This window comes from Diospyros lotus, chromosome 15 (assembly GCF_014633365.1).
Source record: "Diospyros lotus cultivar Yz01 chromosome 15, ASM1463336v1, whole genome shotgun sequence".
Classification (NCBI taxonomy): domain Eukaryota; kingdom Viridiplantae; phylum Streptophyta; class Magnoliopsida; order Ericales; family Ebenaceae; genus Diospyros; species Diospyros lotus.
In genome coordinates this window covers 17894363-17918714 of record NC_068352.1, presented here as the reverse complement: position 1 = coordinate 17918714, position 24352 = coordinate 17894363, and the positions used below count along the sequence as shown (strand labels likewise).

At 39.4% G+C, this 24352-nt stretch overlaps 1 protein-coding gene and 1 long non-coding RNA gene across 3 annotated transcripts; both read right to left on the bottom strand.

The window, feature by feature from the left end:
• Positions 1-5579: 5579 nt before the first annotated feature.
• Positions 5580-6071, bottom strand: LOC127791609 (uncharacterized). Its single transcript, XM_052321593.1, has one exon. It carries the CDS (start codon positions 6069-6071, stop codon positions 5580-5582), a length of 492 nt encoding a protein of 163 aa, XP_052177553.1.
• Positions 6072-14939: 8868 nt separating this feature from the next.
• On the bottom strand, positions 14940-18539 carry LOC127792454 (uncharacterized). Of its 2 annotated transcripts, XR_008021133.1 has the most exons (4): positions 18108-18539; positions 17933-17978; positions 17761-17828; positions 14940-15189 (listed from the first exon to the last, which is right to left on the bottom strand). It is a non-coding gene; the product is annotated as an uncharacterized LOC127792454 (long non-coding RNA). The 2 variants fall into 2 exon arrangements; XR_008021134.1 differs by lacking the exon at positions 17933-17978 and having other exon boundaries at positions 18108-18186.
• Positions 18540-24352: the final 5813 nt, after the last annotated feature.

The following is a 24352-nucleotide window of genomic DNA, read 5'->3' as shown; positions in this document are numbered from 1 at the left end:
CTTTTGTGATGAGTTTAGGCTTTGCTTCAAAGATTGTGTGGGGATCAACTTATTTGAGAAGGGCAGGGAATTTATAAACCAAGTTCTTCTTAATTGCCTATGACTTGAGATGAGGGTTGCTATTTGATTTTCATTTTCATTGGGTAATTGTAGCCTCAATTATAGGTTTATGCATTATTCAGATTGATGTTGCTATTGCTTTTTAATTTTCATTCAGTAACCACAGCCTCAATTATAGATTTATGCATTATTCGGATTGATGTTGCATAGGTAATAGGTATAATTAGAAAGTTCTTGGACTGTTCCTTTTGCAAGATGTTTTGCATAATCAACAAGTGTTGGCATGTGTTACCATAATGATTGTTTTCTTATTGTCATTCGGTGTCTTTACTTGAAATTAAGGATGTGTTGGCTTTGAAGAATGTGTGAGGAGTCAGAGCATTGCCCATAAGAAGCTCAATCCCTTAATTTGCCCACGTAAATTTAGCTTTTAATGTTTGTATGGATATTAATATTATCATTATTCATATTAGTCATTTCAATATTGTTGTCATTGATGAATAAAAGGGGAAATGATAGATCAGGAAATTGAAAAGGAAGCTTGGAAAGAAGTATTGAGTTATTAAATGAAACGGGTAGTTAGCATGGGATCAGTAGCTAAATCAAATAGTTTTGCATCCTAGACCTTGCATAACATAAAGATGGAGATTATTGGTGTTAATATGAGGTAAACACTGCCAGTTGGCGCTGCCACCACTGTCGGCCATTTTTCGACGATCAGAGGCAACCAAACGACACCCTTACCCCATCGAACAACATACCCAAAAACTAGCAAAATCCAGCGGTCGGATATTTGTAGATCTATGTTTAAACTCTCGCATATACGTGTATATATATATATATCATGAATATATACTGAAATAAAGTATGCAGATGAAACTGAAAGACTTACCTACTTGTAGATCGAGGCCACTTTCACGGTGAGAACATGGTTGGATCGACGATCAGATAGTTGGATTTTGCAAAAAATGGTTGTTTACAGAGGGGTTATTGAGAGAGAATCCTGAAACAGCAAGCCAAATTGGTGGGGGAACTCCTCTGTTGGCACCGTCCCCTGCCCCGCGGCCATTTATGGCCGACTCGTTTAGGACGGGTCGGTCTACTCTCTTGGTAGGCAAATCTGACCCGATCCGCCTGCCTTCTCTCTCTCTTTTTAATATAGATAATTATTTATACATTATTATTATTATTATTATTATTATTATTATTATCATCATCATCTTATTGTATTTTATATTTAAATTTATTATTTATATTTGTATATACATCTCTAATTAGTATTATTATTATTATTTTATTATATTACTGATATATATCTTTAATTATTACTATTATATTGTATTTTATTGTATTATTGTGGGGGAGGATTATTGAAATCTTTTAGTGACTAAATTTATAATTTGTTATTGATTTTGATTGTGTTATTTTGTAATTAGATTGGATATAACACAGTTGTTTTGTATATTAATGTCAAAGATTTATCGTTGCACAATAACATATGGAGATAAATGTAATTAATAAGATCGAAAAAGGGTAATATTTTTTAGAAAAGCATATTCTTCTAGGAAGGTTCTTCTAGAGGGATATTGCAAGAACTTTTTAGGACTAATTGCTCGAAATGTATTTTATAGAACATCAATCTTTCTGGTCAAATCCAGTCAAGTAGTAATATCAATTCAAAAAATCATAAAAATTATTATTATCGTAGATTTTTGAGCCACCTCATGATTCCAATTATTAAAATTGATTATTGGATTGCCCTAACATTGGTGATTTATATATTTAAAAAAGAGTGTGATCCAATAACTATTTTTTGTAATACTAAAATTAATTTTTTATTATTAAAATTTGCTTTTTGAGAAAAACGTCATATGATTATTAATTTATTTGATTAGGAATTTAACTATTTTATATTAATTAATTTGCTCCAATACATCAATTGATCATTATATCAATAATTATATGCTTTGAGTGAGTTGAAGGTAAACTAATTTTATATTTTTTTTCTTCCTATTTACAAAATGAATTCAACTATTTTATATTAATTAATTTGCTCAAATATATCGATTGATCATTATATCAATAATTATATGCTTTGAGTGAGCTTAAGGTGAGATAAAGTTGATCAGGCTATTGAAGTAAGGCTTTATTTTGAGACACATCGTAAAAGTGATGGTACTTGGACTCATCCACAAGCTCAAGAAAACTATGTAAGTTCATTTTATTGATTTTTAATGATATGTTATTTTAACTATTAATTTATATAAATCTTTATGCTTGAATTAACTTCTATTTTTATTTTTATAGGAGCAAATGAATGCTCTTTGGGTCAAAGCAATGGAGGATGGTACTGAAATGATTGGGCGCCAGATTCTCGAAAAGGTTTTGAAGCCAAAATCTGGATATATTCGTGGACTTGGTTATGGGGTGAAACCAAGTAAATCTAGAGAATTAGAGCTAGAAGCTCTTTTAGAAACTGAAAAGATTAAATCTGAAAAGCGAAATACTGAATTAAAAGAGCAAATACAAAGCCAACAAATCAAAATAAGCAGCTTACAAGAATCTTATGATCAGCTTAAATTTTTGATTGATGAGTTAGGGCGTGAACGAAGTGGTAAAATGAATACATCTGCTTCTTTTCATGAAGGTAAATATATAATTTAATTATTAATTAAGTACTTTATTCAATTCAAATTCATTTAATTTTTATTTATTCTAATGATTTTCTTTTTGGTAGATTGAAATTATGGAACAACAAGATGAATTATGGAGCAACAAGTAAATGAAGATCAAAGATGCTCGGTGTCAAGTAACTTTATTTAATTTTTATATTTCAAGAGTGAAAGTAGTATTTTTTTGAAGCATTGTTTTTATTTTAGAAATGATGACTTTCCATATATGAAGTTTTTTTTATTTGTATTGTTGATTTTATTTATTATATTTAGCATTGTTGACTTTATTATATTTCAAGCTTTTTCAAATTTTTTATTTAATATAAAGATGAATAATATGTCTTAAAAATAATTCCATCAATATGACTTTTATTACAAAAAATAATTTAAATAAAAAAAATTGTCATTGCTTGTTATTATTATAGTTATGACAAATGGAATTTTTTTGTCACAATTAGATTATTGAAAAATAATTTTATATTTTCAAATTTTGACAAAAAATCACATTTTTCAAAAAAATCGTAACTTTTACCATTTTTTGACCAAAAAAATCATTTTTTATAATTATTGATATAAATAATTTTGTCACCATTGAGAATATGACAAAAAAATATTTGTCACCCTTTAATAATGTTGATAAAAAATATTTTTGTTGCTATTTATGATTTTGGAAAAAAATAATTTCATCAATGTTAATATTTTCTTACAAAAACAATTTTTCACTTTTATGAATTACTGACATAAATATTTTTCTCATTATTAATACATTGAGAATATGATGAAAATATTTGTCACCCTTTGATAATTCTGACAAAAATATTTTTGTCACATTTTTTAATTTTGTGACAAAATAATTTCATTAGCATTAATGTTTTCTTACTAAAGAAATTCCTCATTTATGTGAATTATTGACACAAATATTTTTGTCATTATTGGGACATTGAGAATATGAAAAAAATATTTGTCACCATTTTATAATTTTGACAAAAATATTTTTGTCACATTTTTTGATTTTATGAAATACAATTTCATCAATATTAATATTTTCTTACTAAAAAAATTTGTCACCTCAAGTAATTACTAATAAAAATATTTTTGTCACTATTGGGATATTGAAAAGAAATATTTTGTCACTAATTTTGAGAAATTTATTTTTTCACTATTTCTATTATATCAAAAAAATATTTGTCACAATACTAGATAATTGACAAAATTAATTTTATCACATTAAAAATTATGTCAAATAAGTTTTGTCACTATTTAAATTGTGACAAAATATTTTTCAATTTTATGACAAAATAACTTCATTAGTATTAATATTTTCTTATTAGAGAAATTTGTCACTTGTGTGAATTATTGACAAAAGTATTTTTGTCACTATTGGGACATTGAGAATATGACAAAAATATTTATCACCCTTTCATAATTTTGAGAAAAAGAATTTGTCACATTTTTTATTTTATGGAAAATAATTTGGTCAATATTAATATTTTCTTACAAAAAAAAATTTGTCACCTATACTAATTACTGACACAAATATTTTTGTCACTATTGGGACATTAACAAAAATATTTTATCACTATTGAATAATTTTGAGAAATTTATTTTGTCACTATTTCCATTTTATCAAAAAAATATTTATCACAATATTAAATAATTGACAAAATTAATTTTATCACGTTAAAAATTTTGTCACTAATTAAATTGTGATAAAATACTTTTTGTCACAAGATACATTTTGTCACGATAAAACATATGATTTTTATCTAAAATTTAGATTTATTGTGACTAAATAGTACCTATTGTGACAAAAAATTTCTTTTACAACAAAATAATTTGTCATAATAAGTTGGTTAAGTGACAAAATATTTTTTGTCACAATAGAATTGTGAATATTGTGACAAAATACAATTTTGTCACGATATACTTATTAAAACAAGCTTGTTGCGACTAACATGATGACAAACATTTTCGTTATAACAAGTATGTTGTGACAAATTTCATAGTTATTGTGACAAAATATTTTATCACAGGAACCCTAATTTCTTGTAGTGCCCGCTTCTTAAGTTCATGAGATGAACTATTAGTGAAAAATAGTCTTAGCTCTCATTCATGTTCGTCTTGGACGTGACTAACACAAGTTTGACGAGGGTTCCGATGGCTATCTACAAGTGGACTAACTTGATCCCCTACACTTGTGGGGTGGCTTGGTCAACCAAGGACAGGTTAAGAGTGGACATGGAGCTGGTTCGTGACGGGTTTGCAAGAGCCCAATAAGGGAGATCGAATGATTCAGGTCAGATGCTCAACAAAAGTAACTGGCATTTTATTCAAACTCGAGGTAACTAATACTATTCAAGCATTTTCATAGTGTATGGTTTTAATTACATGCATATAATTATTGTCATTGTGTTTTACAAGAAGCGATCTGATTCTGCTACTTGTTTTATTTAGTTTTGAAAACCAGTTTGTCCTCTTATATTTACAGTTAAGTGTTAGCACATTCTTTCAACAAGAATCTCAAAATGATATCTTGCTACGATAAGACTAAAAAGATTTTACAGAATAAGAACAATACTTGATAGGATATTGGAAGATGAACAATGAAGTTGAATACAGTAGTGAAATCTGGAAATATGTAAGCTGAATCTTTTTCTCTTCAATCTTCCTTTCTTTTGAATAGAATTGTGGATGTTTGATTCTCTATTGCTGTTGTTTCCATGCTTTTCTTGCATACTTCGTATTTTGCTAGGTTTTCTTGTTGTCGATGAGCATCAGGTCAGATGCATACATATGGTTGTAATAAAGGTAGTTGTGGTGGTTTAATCTCTCCGTCTCTGTGGGTTATCATCCCCACTCGAAACCTTGCTCCATGGCACTTATAATTGCGAAAATCTCTTGATCATTTAAACCAACAGCAGGCGGTACCTGTGCAGCCCGATGCTCCCTCGTTTGCTCGGATATTGCAGCCCGGCAAACCGGGCATCGAGCTTGGCTCTTCAGCCAAGGAACAATACAGTCTTCATGAAACATATGATTGCAGGGAGTGAGCATCACTGGCTCCCTGGGCTCGAAATCCTCTAAGCAGATGGCGCACCTCTTGCCATCGTCTTCCTCTGGTTCAGTCTGGCCCAAACCATTAGTTGAATTGCCTCTGTAGTAAAGGTTGAGTCTCCTTGCTATGGTCTTTGCCTTAGGACTGGGATTGTAGATTTCTCTCCTCAGCTTGCTCAGGGCTTTAATGTTTTGCACTTCTTGGCTCAACCTTGGCTGCTCCTGACGTGTAGGAATTTGCACGTCTCTGTGCTGCTGGATCAATATTTGAGGCCTGGAGTTCATGTTTCTTACCATCCCATGGAGGGCACTTTGAATTGGCAAGTGAAGTACCGGAGGATATCTGCAAATTGGTCCACATTTTGTGAACATGAAATGAAATCATATACAGGGCATAGAAAATTAAGAAAATATTTGTAGGGATTATTCATGCTGTATCAAATTGGTCCACATTGCAGATGGTCTGTGTTAAAAGGTAAAGACAGTCATTAGAAACCAACCCGCAACAACATTAACAAAATATCAACTCTTAAGTCTTAGGGATGGGTAAGTCAATAAATTCTACTTCATCAACCATCTTCAAAAATAGGTAAAAAAAAGAAAAAAATGTGCTCCTATGAGGTATTAAATGTTTTGAGACCTTTAGGGAAACGATGCAAAAACTTGAAAAAAATATGTTTAGAATATTTTGGGTATGTTTAGGATACTGAAAAGAAAAACATTTATGCAACATTTGAGATAGTAACAATAATTACTTAACCATTTTTTATAGGTTGGTATTAGAACAAAAGAATTTATTATGATAAAGTCAATCAATAAGAGATATTCATGTCTAAAAATGAGTTAGAATAAATATAATATTTATCCAAAAAATGAATGAACGTATTTAACGAATGCCTAGTTTATATAATACTGAAAGAAATATATATATATATATATATAAAGAATACGTTAATGTGTACATAAAGATGTATGTAAAATGTTATATAACTCTAGAAATATATATACATATACTTTGGGTGAATAGCATTATTAGTTCTTGAAATTTATATTTTGTAACAAATTAGTCTTTTATACTTTAATTTATCATATAACAACCATAAAAAATTTATTACAATTCAATCTTGTTAATGTGTGACCGCTAAGTTTTATAAATAGCACTTCGACCCTTTATTAAGTTTTGTATATTTATACATACTTCAAAGTTATTACCGCCTTGCATTTCATTCCACTATATATACATATTGAATTGGGGTTGAAGAACATAACTAAGAGCGACACAATTAATACAAATTATTTATTTATGTAGTGACACTATTGAGAACTATTATTTATTTATTTTATATATCTGTAATAATTTTTTTGACAAAATCTAATGAAATATTTACAAAAAGACTAAAAAAAAAATTCTTCTCTTCACCTATCAAAATTTTAATACAAATTATTTATTTATGTAGTGACACTGTTGAGAACTATTATTTATTTATTTTATGTATCTGTAATAATTTTTTTGACAAAATCTAATGAAATATTTACAAAAAGACTAAAAAAAAAATTCTTCTCTTCACCTATCAAAATTTTAATACAAATTATTTATTTATGCAGTGACACTGTTGAGAACTATTATTTATTTATTTTATGTATCTGTAATAATTTTTTTGACAAAATCTAATGAAATATTTACAAAAAGACTAAAAAAAAAATTCTTCTCTTCACCTATCAAAATTTTAATACAAATTATTTATTTATGCAGTGACACTGTTGAGAACTATTATTTATTTATTTTATGTATCTGTAATAATTTTTTTGACAAAATCTAATGAAATATTTACAAAAAGACTTAAAAAAAAATTCTTCTCTTCACCTATCAAAATTTTAATACAAATTATTTATTTATGCAGTGTAAGCACCCCCGCCCGGATATCCTAACCACCCGGTCTATCCGAACGAGTGCGCTCACAGAAGGGAAGAGGAATAGACAAAAGACAGAAATGCCCTGGCATGCATAAATAAGAAATTTAACAGCGGAAGCAAAACGGTAAACATGCATGCCCACAAGCACCCCGCTGATACAGCGGTCATGAAGTATATAAAAATACATACAGACCCTGTGCCAACAATAGGAGGTACAAATGACAACCTGGCACAGTCAAAAATAAAAGACAGCGACTCTAGCAAAACATCAGAGATGACGGGGGCAGCTAACTGTACACCTTACCAACGCGGCCGGCTGCTAAATGGAACGATCCTCGCCCTCGGCCTTTGCTTTACCCTTACCTGGAATGATGGAAAGCAAGGTGAGTCGCAAGACTCAGCAAGTTTATAAGAAATGAAAGGCTATAAATAAAAGAAGAGACCATCCCAAACACAGCCCCACAAGTACACACAAGTCATGAGACGCTACAACACAACAGTGCAGTATAGTGAAAGCACATACCGGTCCTTGGGGCCCACACAAGACACCTGGCACCCAAGTCCCATACCAACCTGCCGCTGCCCTGGAAGGCAACAATATCCTCAACAAACCTGTGCGCACTGTCCCGGGGCGGTACTCCCGTCACCCGTATCCACGTCGGTACTCCCGACAACCGAGCCATAGGCTCCCTCGGAACGGTACTCCCGTCCGAGAACTAAATACTATCAGTAGCCATGCAATGCACATAAAATGCAATGGCGTAGTGAGCATCAACGTGATACCAGGCGCCCATACATCCAAGCATCAGGCCATGCTCCGCCCATATAGTAAGCCACACACGATGCATATGCCCGTGCTGGATGCATCATAATCAAGCTAAAATGCCCGTGACCAAGCATAACCAAATCATGTTAATCCCAACATGCAGCCCGTACCCATGTGCACATCAAGCCATGCAACGAGAATAAAATATAAGCAGGCATGCTATAATCACATAACGGCTAAGCAAGTTAGCAGTGCTTGGCACCGGTCAACGGTTAGTGGGTAGGAGAGACTCGCCGGCGGCCTAAGGTAGTCCGTACGACAGTCACTCCGTCACCGAACCATCGATTCTAGCCCCCACTGCACAACCGCTCCAGCCAGAAAATAACCAAAAAATCCAATTAATACCCGAACCGCTAAGAACCTAGTCCTGGGTGAGTACGGCATCATTCCCAACAGGCAGGGGGGTGGCACAAACCCCCGTAGGCAACCAACGAATAAAACCCACGAGATCCATTTAATAAATTAAATCTTAAACTAACCGTTTAAAAACTTCATAATTAATTAATGGCCGAAACAAACGAAGGGAGGCCCAATAAATCGCCAACGACAGAAACGACGAGATAGGTAAGAAGAACTTGCCTTATCAGAGATATCCTTAGGCTCGTTGGGTCCAAAAGCAGTAAAAATTATACAAACTGCAATATCCCAATTATTTGCCAAAATTAATAAAATTGGACGCAAAACGAAATTATGACCGTACAGAATATTAATTACTAGCTGCTCTACATACCTGGATAATTAAAATGCAAATTAAACCTGATTTAACCAAGTTTTCAGCCTTAAAATCGCCAAATTTCCCAGCTCTTGCTCGCGGAAATTCCCCAAGATTTGCTCACTGTTTGAGCAAAAGAAGTGCCCGAATTCGGGCTTTAAAAGAGGCAAAAAGCGACGGCTGAGGCGCGGCCACGTGGCAGCGCGCGGGTGGCTGCTGGAGGCCACTGCCATAGACGAAACGGCGTCGTTTTTGGACGCCTGGCTGAATTAAAATTGGCCGAATTTCACTGCCTCGCGCCTGCTCGCCCGCGGATTCGATCCCGCGCCCGCTGCCTGGCCGCCTCGCGCGCGAACCGCCCGCGCCCACGCTCGCATCTAACCTATATATGTTTTAAGTTATATTTAATGTGACTTTTGGCCTCTTCCGCGATTCACGCCAGCACCCCTAAACTTCCATTAATCACACAATCACCCACTTAATTAATTACATTAACTCCCGAAATTTCTGAAAATCCCATTATTGAATTTCTTTTAATTTTCCTATAATTCCAGAAATTCCTAAAACAAATTAATTAATTATTTTAATTTCTTATTTCCTTAAAATCACATAAGTAAATTTTATTAAATCACAACAAATTATTTTAATATTTCCTTTAATTTAAATTACCCCAAAATTAAATTAAATTGGCATTTACGGGGCGTTACAAATCCTCTCCCCCTTAAAAGAATTTCGTCCCCGAAATTCGTACCTGGCTAGGCAAACAACTGAGGATGAAGTCGTATCATATCCTCCTCTAGCTCCCACGTAGCCTCCTCTGGGGTATGCCGCTGCCACTGGACCTTCACATAGGGAATCGTGCGACTACGGAGCACTTTTTCTTTCTGATCCACAATGCTAGCAGGCAACTCGGTATATGACGCATCCTCTTGTACTACGAGCGGATGGTAATCGATAACATGTCCGGGATCTGCCACATACTTGCGAAGCATAGAAACATGAAAGACATCATGTACATGGGCTAACTGAGGGGGTAAAGCTAATCGGTATGCCAACGATCCGACTCGCTCCAATATCTCGAACGGTCCCACATAGCGAGGACTCAACTTGCCAGATACTCCGAAGCGTCGAACACCCCTCATCGGCATAACTCGAAGGAAAACATGATCACCCACATCAAACTCCAAATCTCGGCGTCGTCTATCAGCATAACTCTTCTGACGATCCTGAGCTGCCTTCATCCTAGCCCGAATCAACTGGATCTTTTCTGTCGTCTGCTCCACCAACTCCGGTCCAAGTAACGCTCGCTCCCCAGTCTCGGTCCAGCAAAGCGGTGACCTACACGGCCGCCCATATAATGCCTCAAATGGTGCCATCCCAATGCTGGCCTGGAAGCTATTATTGTAAGCAAACTCCACCAACGACAAATGGTCATCCCAGCTCCCATGAAAATCTAGTACACAGGCGCGGAGCATATCCTCCAAAGTCCGAATGGTCCGCTCCGACTGCCCGTCAGTCTGAGGATGGAAGGCTGTACTGAAAGTCAGCTGGGTCCCCATAGCACTCTGCAACGCCTCCCAAAATCGTGAGGTAAACCGAGGATCCCTGTCTGACACAATACTAGCTGGGACTCCATGCAGTCTCACCACCTCATCAATGTATAGCTTGGCCAGTCGATGAATAGGATAGGTCTTCTTGACAGGTAAGAAGTGCGCTGATTTAGTCAACCGATCGATAATCACCCATATCGAATCATACCCCCGGCTGGATCGTGGCAATCCTGAGACAAAATCCATAGCTATGCGTTCCCACTTCCACTCCGGCACAGATAAAGGTCGTAACAATCCTGCAGGCCTCTGGTGCTCAGCCTTAACCTGCTGGCACACTAAACATCGCGATACAAATTCTGCTACGCTCCTCTTCATGCCGCTCCACCAATACTGACGTCGTAAGCCCTGGTACATCTTCGTCGCTCCAGGATGGATAGTATAGGGAGAACGATGAGCTTCCTCTAGGATCCTCTGCCTGATATCACTGTCCCTCGGCACACAAATCCGCCCACGGAACAATAGCAAGCCATCGTCCCTCTGGCTGTACCCCAATGGACCAAATCTCTCCATATCAGCCATAATCGCGACAAGCTCCACATCCTGACGCTGTCGATCGCGAATCTGACCCTCAAGATCCGAATGGATACTCATGGCAGCACAATAGAGTGTAAGATTATCAGATGCCACTGAGATAGTAAGATCACTCATCTGCTCCAATAAGAACCACTCCTGCACCATCATAGCTGCAGCTGATGCTCCACGACGACTCAACGCATCTGCAACTACATTGGCTTTACCTGGATGATAGAGGATCTCGCAATCATAATCTTTAAGCAGCTCTAACCAACGGCGTTGTCTCATATTGAGTTCCTTTTGCGAAAATAAATACTTGAGACTCTTGTGATCTGTATATATCTGGACTCTCTCACCATAAAGATAATGCCTCCAAATCTTCAAGGCAAACACGACAGCCGCCAACTCCAGATCATGTGTGGGATAATTCTCTTCGTGCCTCTTCAACTGTCTGGATGCATAAGCATTCACTCGGCCGTCCTGCATCAAAACACATCCCAACCCTGCATACGAGGCATCACTGTAAACAGTAAATAACTCACCACACCTGGGTATCGTCAGTACTGGCGCCGAAGTCAAACGCCGCTTTAACTCCTGGAAAGACCTCTCACAAGACTCGTCCCAAATAAATCTGACGCCTTTCCTTGTCAACTTCGTCAGGGGCGATGCAAGCCGTGCAAAACCTTCTATGAATCGTCGATAGTACCCAGCAAGGCCAAGAAAACTCCGAATCTCTGTCACTGTCATTGGTCTCGGCCAATCCATCACGGCTCTAGTCTTCTCTGGGTCTACTGAGATACCCTCTCCTGAGACCACGTGTCCCAAGAATACCACTCGGGTCTGCCAAAACTCACATTTCGAAAACTTGGCATATAACTGCTCCTCTCTGAGCTTCTGCAGAACCACGCTCAGATGCGCCTCGTGTGTCTCAGGGCTCGGTGAGTAAATTAGGATGTCGTCAATGAAAACTATGACAAAAGAATCCAAATATTCCTTAAATACCCTATTCATCAGATCCATAAATACTGCAGGTGCATTGGTCAGCCCAAACGGCATGACCACAAATTCATAATGGCCGTAACGCGTGCGAAATGCGGTCTTTGCAATATCCTCATCTCCGACTCGCACCTGATGATAACCTGACCGCAAATCTATCTTGGAAAACATCGATGCACCACGCAACTGATCCAGTAAATCATCCACACGGGGTAGGGGGTACTTATTCTTGATTGTTACCTGATTAAGCTGTCGGTAATCTATACAAAGTCGCATAGACCCGTCCTTCTTGCGCACAAATAATACTGGGGCCCCCCATGGCGATGTGCTCGGCCGAATAAAACCTTTCTCCAAAAGATCTTGCAATTGCACCTTGAGTTCTTTCAGTTCATTGGCAGCCATACGGTAAGGAGTCTTGGAAATAGGCTGCGTACCTGGCATCAGATCGACCGCAAAATCAATCTCCCGGTGCGGTGGTAGTCCCGGCAACTCATCTGGGAACACATCTGGAAAGTCTCGCACCACAGGATAGGCAGCCAACTCCTTCTTCTCCCCCGCTATCACGGTCACGAACGCAAAGTAGGCTTCACACCCACGTCGAATAAGTCTCTCGGCGTGCATAACCGATATCATCGGCGTAGTCACCACTGGTTTCACACCCCGGTATGTAACAACTGGTCTCCTCGGATGCTCAAATGAAATTACCTTCCGACGACAATCAACCCGAGCATAGTGCCGAGAGAGCCAATCCATACCCAACAGTAAGTCAAAATCCTGGATCGCCAAAACAACAAGATCCCCCACAAATACCTGGTCGTAAATCCCTATCTCGCAATCCCTGACCATCTCACTCCCCAACAACACCGTCCCTCCCGGTGTCGAAATAGATAAATCATATGGTAAGGGGTTACACGGGATTGGGATCTTATGCAACAAATGGGGTGCTATAAAAGAGTGGGTGGAACCTGTATCAAATAGGGCACGTGCGTCATGGCCATAGAGAGTAAGTATACCTTGCACTATATCACTGCTCTCAGCTGCCTCGGTCGCTGACACTGCAAATGCCTGTCCCTGCATCTGAACTCTCTCTGTAGGTCCTGGGCGTTGTGCTGCTGGAAGAGGTAATGGTGCTCCTGCACCCTGCGTCCTAGGTGCAGACTGTCTCTGAACTGGTCTAGGCCCCACACCTCCAGTCCGTGGCCCTCCACTCTGTGCTGGCTGGGTGCACCTGTTCGCTCGGTGGCCCCTCTGTCCACAGCGAAAACAAATAATCTCCTGCCCTGTGGCCGGTGTAGCTGGTGGGGCTGGTGGGGCTGGTGTAGTCGGTCTAGGCGCCTGTGGACAGTCTCTCTTCAAATGCCCCGGCTGACCACAGCGATAACATACATCTCGACGTACCTCCCGACACTGCCCCTGGTGTCTCTGCCCGCACTGCCGGCACTGTGGAAATCCCGAACTCTGGCTGCCTGCATCCCACTTCCTCTTCTTACCGCTGCTCCCTGCACCCTTCAAGACTAACTGCTCTGCTCGGGCCTCCAATCGATCCCTCTCCACCGCGTGGGCTCGCTGAACAGCCGTAGGGAAGTCAGGGGCCTCAATACCAGCCATGGCATGACGGATCTCTGGTCGTAACCCCCTCTGAAACTTGCTAACTCGACGCGACTCAGGGATCACTAACTCAGGAGCATAACGAGATAATGCCACGAACTCAGTCTCATACTGTGTAACTGTCTTACTGCCCTGTTGTAACTCAATGAACTCAAACACCTTCTGCTCTCTGATCCAAGCTGGTACATAGGTCTCATTGAACGCCTCGACGAACTGTGCCCATGACGGACCTCCATCGCCATATCTCTGTCTGGTGGTCTCCCACCACCGCTCGGCGTCACCTCGTAACAAGAAAGTCCCCAGCCGAACTCTGTGGGCCTCTGCACAGTCTATGGATCTCAAATGCTTCTCCACCGCTAGTAACCAATCCTCAGCCACCGTCGCATCAGCGCCTCCACTAAACTCTGGTGGTCGCAAGGCCATAAAATCTCTGAGCACTGTAGCACCTGAACCGTCCCCTGCTCCCGACGTACCTGAATGCGACGCCTGGGCCGTAGCGGTCCTATCATCATGTCTGCGCTCCTGTCGCAACTGAGATGCTGCCAGTACATCTACAGCTCGTAAAATACCCGCTAATGTCTCCTGCATATCTGGTGGCCCTGGCTGTCTCTGCTCTCCCGCACCTGTAGCCTGAACCTCCGGAGTAGGGACAAGGTGTCCTCTACCTCGTGCCGACGGTCTACCACGACCTCGCCCACGTCGTGCGTCCATGATACCTAGACAACCAGATTTAATTAGAACGCATTTCGTAATAACAGACACGTCCTAACACTCTAACTCTACCTAACAGCCTTGGTGTACAGTTACTTGTCCCCCAAATAGACTTAATGACGCTCTGATACCAACATTGTAAGCACCCCCGCCCGGATATCCTAACCACCCGGTCTATCCGAACGAGTGCGCTCACAGAAGGGAAGAGGAATAGACAAAAGACAGAAATGCCCTGGCATGCATAAATAAGAAATTTAACAGCGGAAGCAAAACGGTAAACATGCATGCCCACAAGCACCCCGCTGATACAGCGGTCATGAAGTATATAAAAATACATACAGACCCTGTGCCAACAATAGGAGGTACAAATGACAACCTGGCACAGTCAAAAATAAAAGACAGCGACTCTAGCAAAACATCAGAGATGACGGGGGCAGCTAACTGTACACCTTACCAACGCGGCCGGCTGCTAAATGGAACGATCCTCGCCCTCGGCCTTTGCTTTACCCTTACCTGGAATGATGGAAAGCAAGGTGAGTCGCAAGACTCAGCAAGTTTATAAGAAATGAAAGGCTATAAATAAAAGAAGAGACCATCCCAAACACAGCCCCACAAGTACACACAAGTCATGAGACGCTACAACACAACAGTGCAGTATAGTGAAAGCACATACCGGTCCTTGGGGCCCACACAAGACACCTGGCACCCAAGTCCCATACCAACCTGCCGCTGCCCTGGAAGGCAACAATATCCTCAACAAACCTGTGCGCACTGTCCCGGGGCGGTACTCCCGTCACCCGTATCCACGTCGGTACTCCCGACAACCGAGCCATAGGCTCCCTCGGAACGGTACTCCCGTCCGAGAACTAAATACTATCAGTAGCCATGCAATGCACATAAAATGCAATGGCGTAGTGAGCATCAACGTGATACCAGGCGCCCATACATCCAAGCATCAGGCCATGCTCCGCCCATATAGTAAGCCACACACGATGCATATGCCCGTGCTGGATGCATCATAATCAAGCTAAAATGCCCGTGACCAAGCATAACCAAATCATGTTAATCCCAACATGCAGCCCGTACCCATGTGCACATCAAGCCATGCAACGAGAATAAAATATAAGCAGGCATGCTATAATCACATAACGGCTAAGCAAGTTAGCAGTGCTTGGCACCGGTCAACGGTTAGTGGGTAGGAGAGACTCGCCGGCGGCCTAAGGTAGTCCGTACGACAGTCACTCCGTCACCGAACCATCGATTCTAGCCCCCACTGCACAACCGCTCCAGCCAGAAAATAACCAAAAAATCCAATTAATACCCGAACCGCTAAGAACCTAGTCCTGGGTGAGTACGGCATCATTCCCAACAGGCAGGGGGGTGGCACAAACCCCCGTAGGCAACCAACGAATAAAACCCACGAGATCCATTTAATAAATTAAATCTTAAACTAACCGTTTAAAAACTTCATAATTAATTAATGGCCGAAACAAACGAAGGGAGGCCCAATAAATCGCCAACGACAGAAACGACGAGATAGGTAAGAAGAACTTGCCTTATCAGAGATATCCTTAGGCTCGTTGGGTCCAAAAGCAGTAAAAATTATACAAACTGCAATATCCCAATTATTTGCCAAAATTAATAAAATTGGACGCAAAACGAAATTATGACCGTACAGAATATTAATTACTAGCTGCTCTACATACCTGGATAATTAAAATGCAAATTAAACCTGATTTAACCAAGTTTTCAGCCTTAAAATCGCCAAATTTCCCAGCTCTTGCTCGCGGAAATTCCCCAAGATTTGCTCACTGTTTGAGCAAAAGAAGTGCCCGAATTCGGGCTTTAAAAGAGGCAAAAAGCGACGGCTGAGGCGCGGCCACGTGGCAGCGCGCGGGTGGCTGCTGGAGGCCACCGCCATAGACGAAACGGCGTCGTTTTTGGACGCCTGGCTGAATTAAAATTGGCCGAATTTCACTGCCTCGCGCCTGCTCGCCCGCGGATTCGATCCCGCGCCCGCTGCCTGGCCGCCTCGCGCGCGAACCGCCCGCGCCCACGCTCGCATCTAACCTATATATGTTTTAAGTTATATTTAATGTGACTTTTGGCCTCTTCCGCGATTCACGCCAGCACCCCTAAACTTCCATTAATCACACAATCACCCACTTAATTAATTACATTAACTCCCGAAATTTCTGAAAATCCCATTATTGAATTTCTTTTAATTTTCCTATAATTCCAGAAATTCCTAAAACAAATTAATTAATTATTTTAATTTCTTATTTCCTTAAAATCACATAAGTAAATTTTATTAAATCACAACAAATTATTTTAATATTTCCTTTAATTTAAATTACCCCAAAATTAAATTAAATTGGCATTTACGGGGCGTTACATGCAGTGACACTATTGAGAACTATTATTTATTTATTTTATATATCTGTAATAATATTTTTGACAAAATCTAATGAAATATTTACAAAAAGACTAAAAAAAAAATTCTTCTCTTCACCTATCAAAATTTTAATACAAATTATTTATTTATGCAGTGACACTGTTGAGAACTATTATTTATTTATTTTATGTATCTGTAATAATTGTTTTGACAAAATCTAATGAAATATTTACAAAAGGACTAAATTGTAATCAGATTAAAAATCTAATAATTATTATGAAATAAAATAAAAAAACAATGACTATTTTATTATAGAATATAAAATTGAAAGATGAATTATATTATTTAGTTATTCTAAAACCTGAATAGGTCAATATTATAGAAATAGAAAAATAGCTGGAAAAAGGGAAAAACAGAACAACATGAGGTGAGAGGGCAATCAATTTCCATGGAATTCAAGTGCGGGAGAAATTTGACTGTTCAATCTAATGGCGATGCTAATACAAAATTTGTCTTTTTTACTTTGTAAATTTGTACCAAATTTGTTAGAACACACCTCCCTCCAAGTCCAACTGTAATGTATTTACAATTTAAAAAACTGATAGTTAGTGATTAGATGATGATAGTTAAGTTGACCAAACCAATAACCCTAATCTGTAGGTTTAACAACAATTAATTATAGCAATTACCTGCCATATCCTAAAGGTGTTCTTTCATCCATGAATATCACCGGATCCAGGAAACCTCCATCTGCAATCTGCAAACGCACCAACACCAAGCACCAACTGGCGTTAGCATCATCTGTCTCTCATAATTACACAAACTTTTTTCCTCTTTTACAAAACAAAAATCGACCAGTACGGATTAAATTTCATCAAAATTTTCAGATCCAGCGCCCCTGAAACCCCTGTTCCAATCCAAACAACGATTTTACGGCAAAATCACCGATTAAAACCTCGAATTTGTCTAGGAAATTAAATAATCGCCTGAAAATTTCAGTTGGTAATGAAACTGATTTTAGGGGGAAAACGCTGACCGGAATGAAGCCTCCTCTTTGCAGAGGAATTGGATGCCGTGGTGGCGGAGGAAGTCGCCGGTGATCGTAGAGGGGGCCGCTCATGGTGTCAGGCAGGAATTGAAAATCCCCTGGTTGTTGTGAAGCGAGGGGATCCGCATTGTGCAGAGATATATAAGGTGGATTGGTTTCTGTTTGTTGATATGACAAGACTTGAGGTTTGAAAGTGACGCTCCTCTAATCGGAGAATAATAATAATGATAAAGCATCTCTGCATGCGTGAATGTGATTCGTTGTATGCTTCCTCTGCATTTGCGGATTCCTTCGGCCACTAGAGAGATGCTTTTTCTTCCATAAAGTAGAGATTCAGTTAGCCTTGTGCTGTGCTGTTCTTCAAAGGTAAGAACCATATTCTGATTTGCACCGCACCGGACACCACTCCCATGCAAAGTAACTAAAACTACATTTTCTCTTGTCGCAAGTTATTCTCCATCATATAATCTAATATAATATATGATATACCCCGCCAACAGTAGTAGTAGACAGTTTGATATGGAGCGGACCCAAATAACAAGATTTACATCAAAATCTACGAGTGGATATTCATATCCAGGTCAAATGCATACCTAAATGGGTCGAAATCCACAAACCAAGAGCAAAAAATCAAATTAATCAAAGAATTGCAAGAGAAAACAAAGCAATGCCCAAATACTGAGTAGCCACCACTTGGTCATGATCGAGTGGCCACTTGGTCATAATGGCCATCCACCCCTAAGAGCCTCCCTCGTAGTCAACAACCCCCCCCCCCCCCCCCCCCAAGGGCGTTTCTTGAACCAAACCCAAGATCCTCCATGGGATTCACAAGAATATTTCAAGATTACACTGAATATACCAAGAATATGTCACAAAAATGGCGAGAATATACTCAGAATATGCCACTCGAGAAACCCCAGATGGTTGCCATGTGTCCCTCTCTCATTCTTCTATAAATAGGAAGACCGCCTCCTCTCTCAGGTATGCTCACTCTGCCACTCTAATTCCAATTCTCGCACTCAAGGACTCGAAAACTAACTTAAGCATTAGAAGGTTTGCGTGGAAATCTCGACCCGCGCCCCTAACCAGTTATTCATCTTGATAGGCCTCTTGGTCATCCAGGACCTCTCAATCATTGGAGGGCACCCGTTCATCAACAAGCCACCCATTCATCAAAGCGCCTAATCATTGCAGCAAAACCTCTAGGTCTCTTAATCGTTGTCACACAAGATTATCAAGATCATTTTTTCTACGTTATAAATTAATTGTTGTATTTTGATAACAACAATTAGCGTCGTCTGTGGGAAACAGAACAAAAAATCAAAACAAAAAAATACTATTGATGGCAAACACCAAAAGTAATCGACGACCTCTTTCCCAAGGTATGGAGACTTGCCTACCTCCTTGAGACCCTCAGCACCCAATGGGAGCACACTTGCCTCCACTAGACTCTTAGCGACAAAGGAGTATTCAATCAACTTCCCTTGATCCCTAGCTGCAGATGGGAACTCAGTTACCTCCACTAGGCTTCCAACCCCTGATCAATCAGCATGGACGTCACGGTCAGCCTAGCCCTTCACGTAAACCCTACTTACAATCCCTTGGGTCGAATATGAAACATTATGGTAGCAACATATTGAAGGAATGCAAACGTTACAAGATATGGTGAGAATACTTCAAAGCATGGTCCCCAATATGGCACTACTTACAACACTGAGAGATTTGTACTAGAGATTGCACCACTAAGAAAAGCCCAACCAGGAGATGAGGAAATCAATTCTTATTAGGAAGTCACACCTAACACTTACTCTCGGTTCTCCCCTAATAGAGGAAATCAATCGAAGCTCCCGCCACGTGGAACTAATGCCTCTCCAAGGCAAAATCGAGATCGGGAGGAAAATTGTCGAGGAGATAGGCGGAGCCCATAAAGGGGAAGACATCAAGAAACTATGGCAAGTACGCCTACAGGAAGAAGGCAAAGCCCCACTACAAGTTCGACTCTAAGGAATATAGGGGCTAAAAATAATACCACAATGAGTATGTGAGATGATATGAAAAAGGTGGTAGAAGAAGTGTTTGAACAGAAGAGATTGGTTCCAATTGTAGAGGAACAACCAAGAAGGAGATCCCCATTCACTGAGAACATACTAGGGAAACCACTATCGAGAAAATTTAACATGTCGTAAATTACCCCCTATGCCTGCAAAGATGATCCCGACGATCATATTTAGAATTACGAGTCTTTGATGATACTTCATGGTTGGGATGATGAAATTATGTATCGAGCATTCTCACTAACTCTAACAAGGCACACCCGGACTTGGTTCAACAGTTTACTTGAAGCATTTATCTCATTATTCGAGTAGTTAAGGACAGAGTTCATTAAAGGATTCGTTGTTAATAGTCAAAAAAAGAAAAATGCAACGTATCTTCTTAGTATTTAACAAGGAGGCAAAGAGACCCTTCACCAGTACATGGACAAGTTTCATAATGCCACCCTCGAGATTTGTGACCTATCAATTGAAATGGCAATATCTGCCATGTTGCAATGGACACGATTAATACATACATTAGGGAAAATAAATACATACATTATACGAAGGTAATGAGGACTGTGGCAATAGATGAGGATCGAGAATAGGGAAAAAAAATAGAGCGAAATGTTAATGAAGACATTAATCGGAGACAAGAGAGAGCTCGAAGATTGGATGCAACCATGCCTCAATTTAATCATTATGTCCAACTCACCCAGCCTCGATCTGCCATATTAGTAACCATAAAAGGGTTGGGCCTCATCAGATTTCCAAAAATGGTGAATCGACCCATAGGAAAGAATCAAGATGAGTATTATAGATACCATAGAGCTCATGGCCATTCCACTAATCAATGTCAATAATTGAAAAATTAGATTGAGATGCTTATTCGAGAAGGATACTTATGAAGATATGTACGGAAAGAAGAGGGAAACGACAGAGAGCCACAAAGAATGGAAGAGAGGCCTGAAAAACAAGAGATACATAATCATAAACAACAAAAGAGAGAAAGAGGGACTACGAACGAGATCCCCCTCTAGATAATGAGCCAACTCACAAGCCATACACATTATTTTAGGCAGCGAAACTTTGGCAGGTGACACTTTTTCTTCCCAAAAGGCCTATGCCTGTCTAACCTACCAAGTCAACTCGATAATGGAAACTAAAGAGAATAAAAAAACCCCATTACATTCACGTCAGCTGCCAGGGGAGACATAATCGTCTCGCATGATGATTTGATGATAATTTCGACCATTATTGCAAAACATTCCATTGGGAGAATTCTAGTGAACAACGGCAGTTCAATTAACATTATTTATTGGAATTGCTTAGAACGAATGCGAATTGTCCATGACCGACTAGAAAAGGTCTCCTCCCCTTTATACAGTTTCACTGAAGATACTATCACAGTATTCAATTCAATTCAGTTACCAATCACACTGGGCTCCAATCCCCAGAGTATAACACAACAAGCCAACTTTATGGTGGTTAAAAGCCATATCAGCTGCATACAATGTGATTTTGGGTCGCTCCTTACTCAAGGACATGAGAGTTGTAGTCTCTTCCTGCTATTTATTGATAAAATTTCCTATGCCTCAGGGTATGGAACAAGTCTGAGGGATCAGCGAAAGGCACACACTTGTTATGTGTCATCCACAAAAAGAAAGAAAAGTGAAGAGACTTTATCCATTACCAAGCAAGCTGTGTAAGACTAATTGCCCATAAATCCCAAATTGTATTGTTTCCCTCATATGAACTGTATGCATGATAATTCTTAATAATGTGAGCCCAAGGCGAGACTGTGGAAGTATGCATATTTGGTTAAATCACGTTAAAAAAAAAAATTGTTGTACTCTCTCGTGCAGTAGATTATCAATATTGTGTCCATTATAATTTGTCTGTTTCATTTCTCATGATGAAAGGAAAGATCAATCAAAAGTTTGTTTCGAACAAAATGCCCGTTATCTAGCTAATAGCCCGACAACGAAGTAAAATAAAAGGCATGTTGCCCTGCTTATAGTCCAGCAACGAGATGAAAAATCTAAAGCCCGTTGTCCCGCTAATAGCCCGACAACGAGGTAAAACAAAATGCCCATTGCCCTACTTATAGCCCAACAATGAGGTGAAAAATCCAAGGCTCGTTACCCTGCGTATAGCCCGATAATGAGGTAAAAAATCCAAGGCCCGTTGTCCTACTAACAACGCAACAATGAGGTAAAAAAAAAAAAAAAGGCCTGTTGCCCTGTTTATTGGCCAAACAATGAGGTAGAAAAAATATCCTGTTACCATGCACATAGCCCGGCAACAAGGTGAAAACCAAACACCCGTTGTTCTACTAATAGCCCGACAATAAGGTAAAAACAAAAATCCTGTTATCTTACTTATAGCCCGATAAAGAGAAAAACATAAAAGGTTCGTTGTCCCACTAACAGCCCGACAACAAGGTAAAAACAAAAAGTTTGTTATTCTGCTTATAGCCTAGCAACGAGGAGAAAACAAGCTCGTTGCCCCGCATATAGCCCAGTAACGAGGTGAAAACCAAAAACCCATTATCCCGTTAACAACCCAACAACGAGGTAAAAATAAAAAGTCTATTATCCTGCTTACAGCTCGACAACGAAGAAAACACAACAGGCTCGTTGTCTCACTAACAGCCTGACAACAAGGTAAAAACAAAAAGCCCATTGTCCTGCTTATAGCCCGACAATGAAGACAAAACAAGTACGTTGCCCCCCTCCTAACCCAGCAACGTGGAGACAACAAGCCCGTTGCCCCGTACATAGCCTGGTAACAAAGAGACAACAAGCCCATTGTCCTGCTAATAGCTCGACAACGAGAAGAAAATAAGCTCATTGTCCTTCAAATAGCCCAACAATGAGACAGTCACAAACCCATCGTCCCATACAGAGCTTGGTAATAGAGGCAAAATAAAAATCATTGTCCTATAAGTAACCCAATAATAAGGAAATGGAATGTCAATCAATCGCGAACATCCACGATTCAGAGAAAGTTCCTAATATGCCAATGCTCATCCCAGCAAAATATAAATACCAATATGAGCCAACAAATGGCCCAGTCACCAAGCCCGTGTATGACACTCTCAAGCGGATTTGAAGATCTTTCTCGTGAAACATTAAGTCATCAACAAACAACATCGAAGTCAAGGAAAAGAAGAGCTCTTGCCCCCTCGAGAATCAGGAGCGTATGAGGGAGTCGTGTCTACGCTCTCAAGGATAGAGGACCGAACATTGGGATATCTTATATAAGAGTAGAAGGTTCAACACCGTGTGTGCTTTTCGATACACTTGCCTTATCATCTCAGAGTCGTTAGCGCTTATAGAGGTTGAAATACAAAAATGCCAGAGCCACAATCGACCCTAAAACTTGAAAATCGCCTAGAAAAGAGCTTTAAGAGAAAGAAGTGAAAGGAAACACGCGTGAGATTTGTAGGGTGAGATACTCTTTTGCCTGGGACTCCCGATCAAAAAGGGTAAGGAGCCATTAATATGTTCTACAAACAGCAAATAGTTCGAATATGGAGTGGACCCAAGTAGTAAGATCTAGAGCAAAATCTACGAGTGGGCATTTGGGTTAAGTGCATATCTAAATAAGTCAAAATCCAAAAATAATAGCAAAAAATCAAATTAATTAAAGAGTTCCAAGAGAAAACGAAGCAGTGGTCGAATACCAAGTAGCGACCACTTGATCATAACCAAGTGGCCATTACTTGGTCAAATAGGTCCAAAATGCCAAAGTTCACATACCAAGATCAAACAAACAACAAGTGCAATCTATGATGAAGAATAACATTCACGTGCAAGGCAACTATGCAACATAAGCAAGAAGAACCAAGCACATGGACAATTGAAGGATGACCGAGTGGTGGCCACTTGGTCATGATGGCCATCCACCCTTGGGAGCCTTTCTCGAGGCATTCCTTGAGCCGAACCCGAGATTCTCCATAGAACCCATAAGAATATTCCAAGATTTTATGGAATATACCAAGAATATGACATAAATATGTCGAGAATATACTTAGAATATGTCACTTGAAAAACCTGGGATAGCCGCCACACGTCCCCCACTCCCTCTTTTATAAATAAGAGGACTGTTTCTTCTCTCATGTACATTCACTCTACCATTTTGACTCCAATTTTTACTCTCAAGCACTCAAAGACTAATTTAAATATTAGAAAGTTT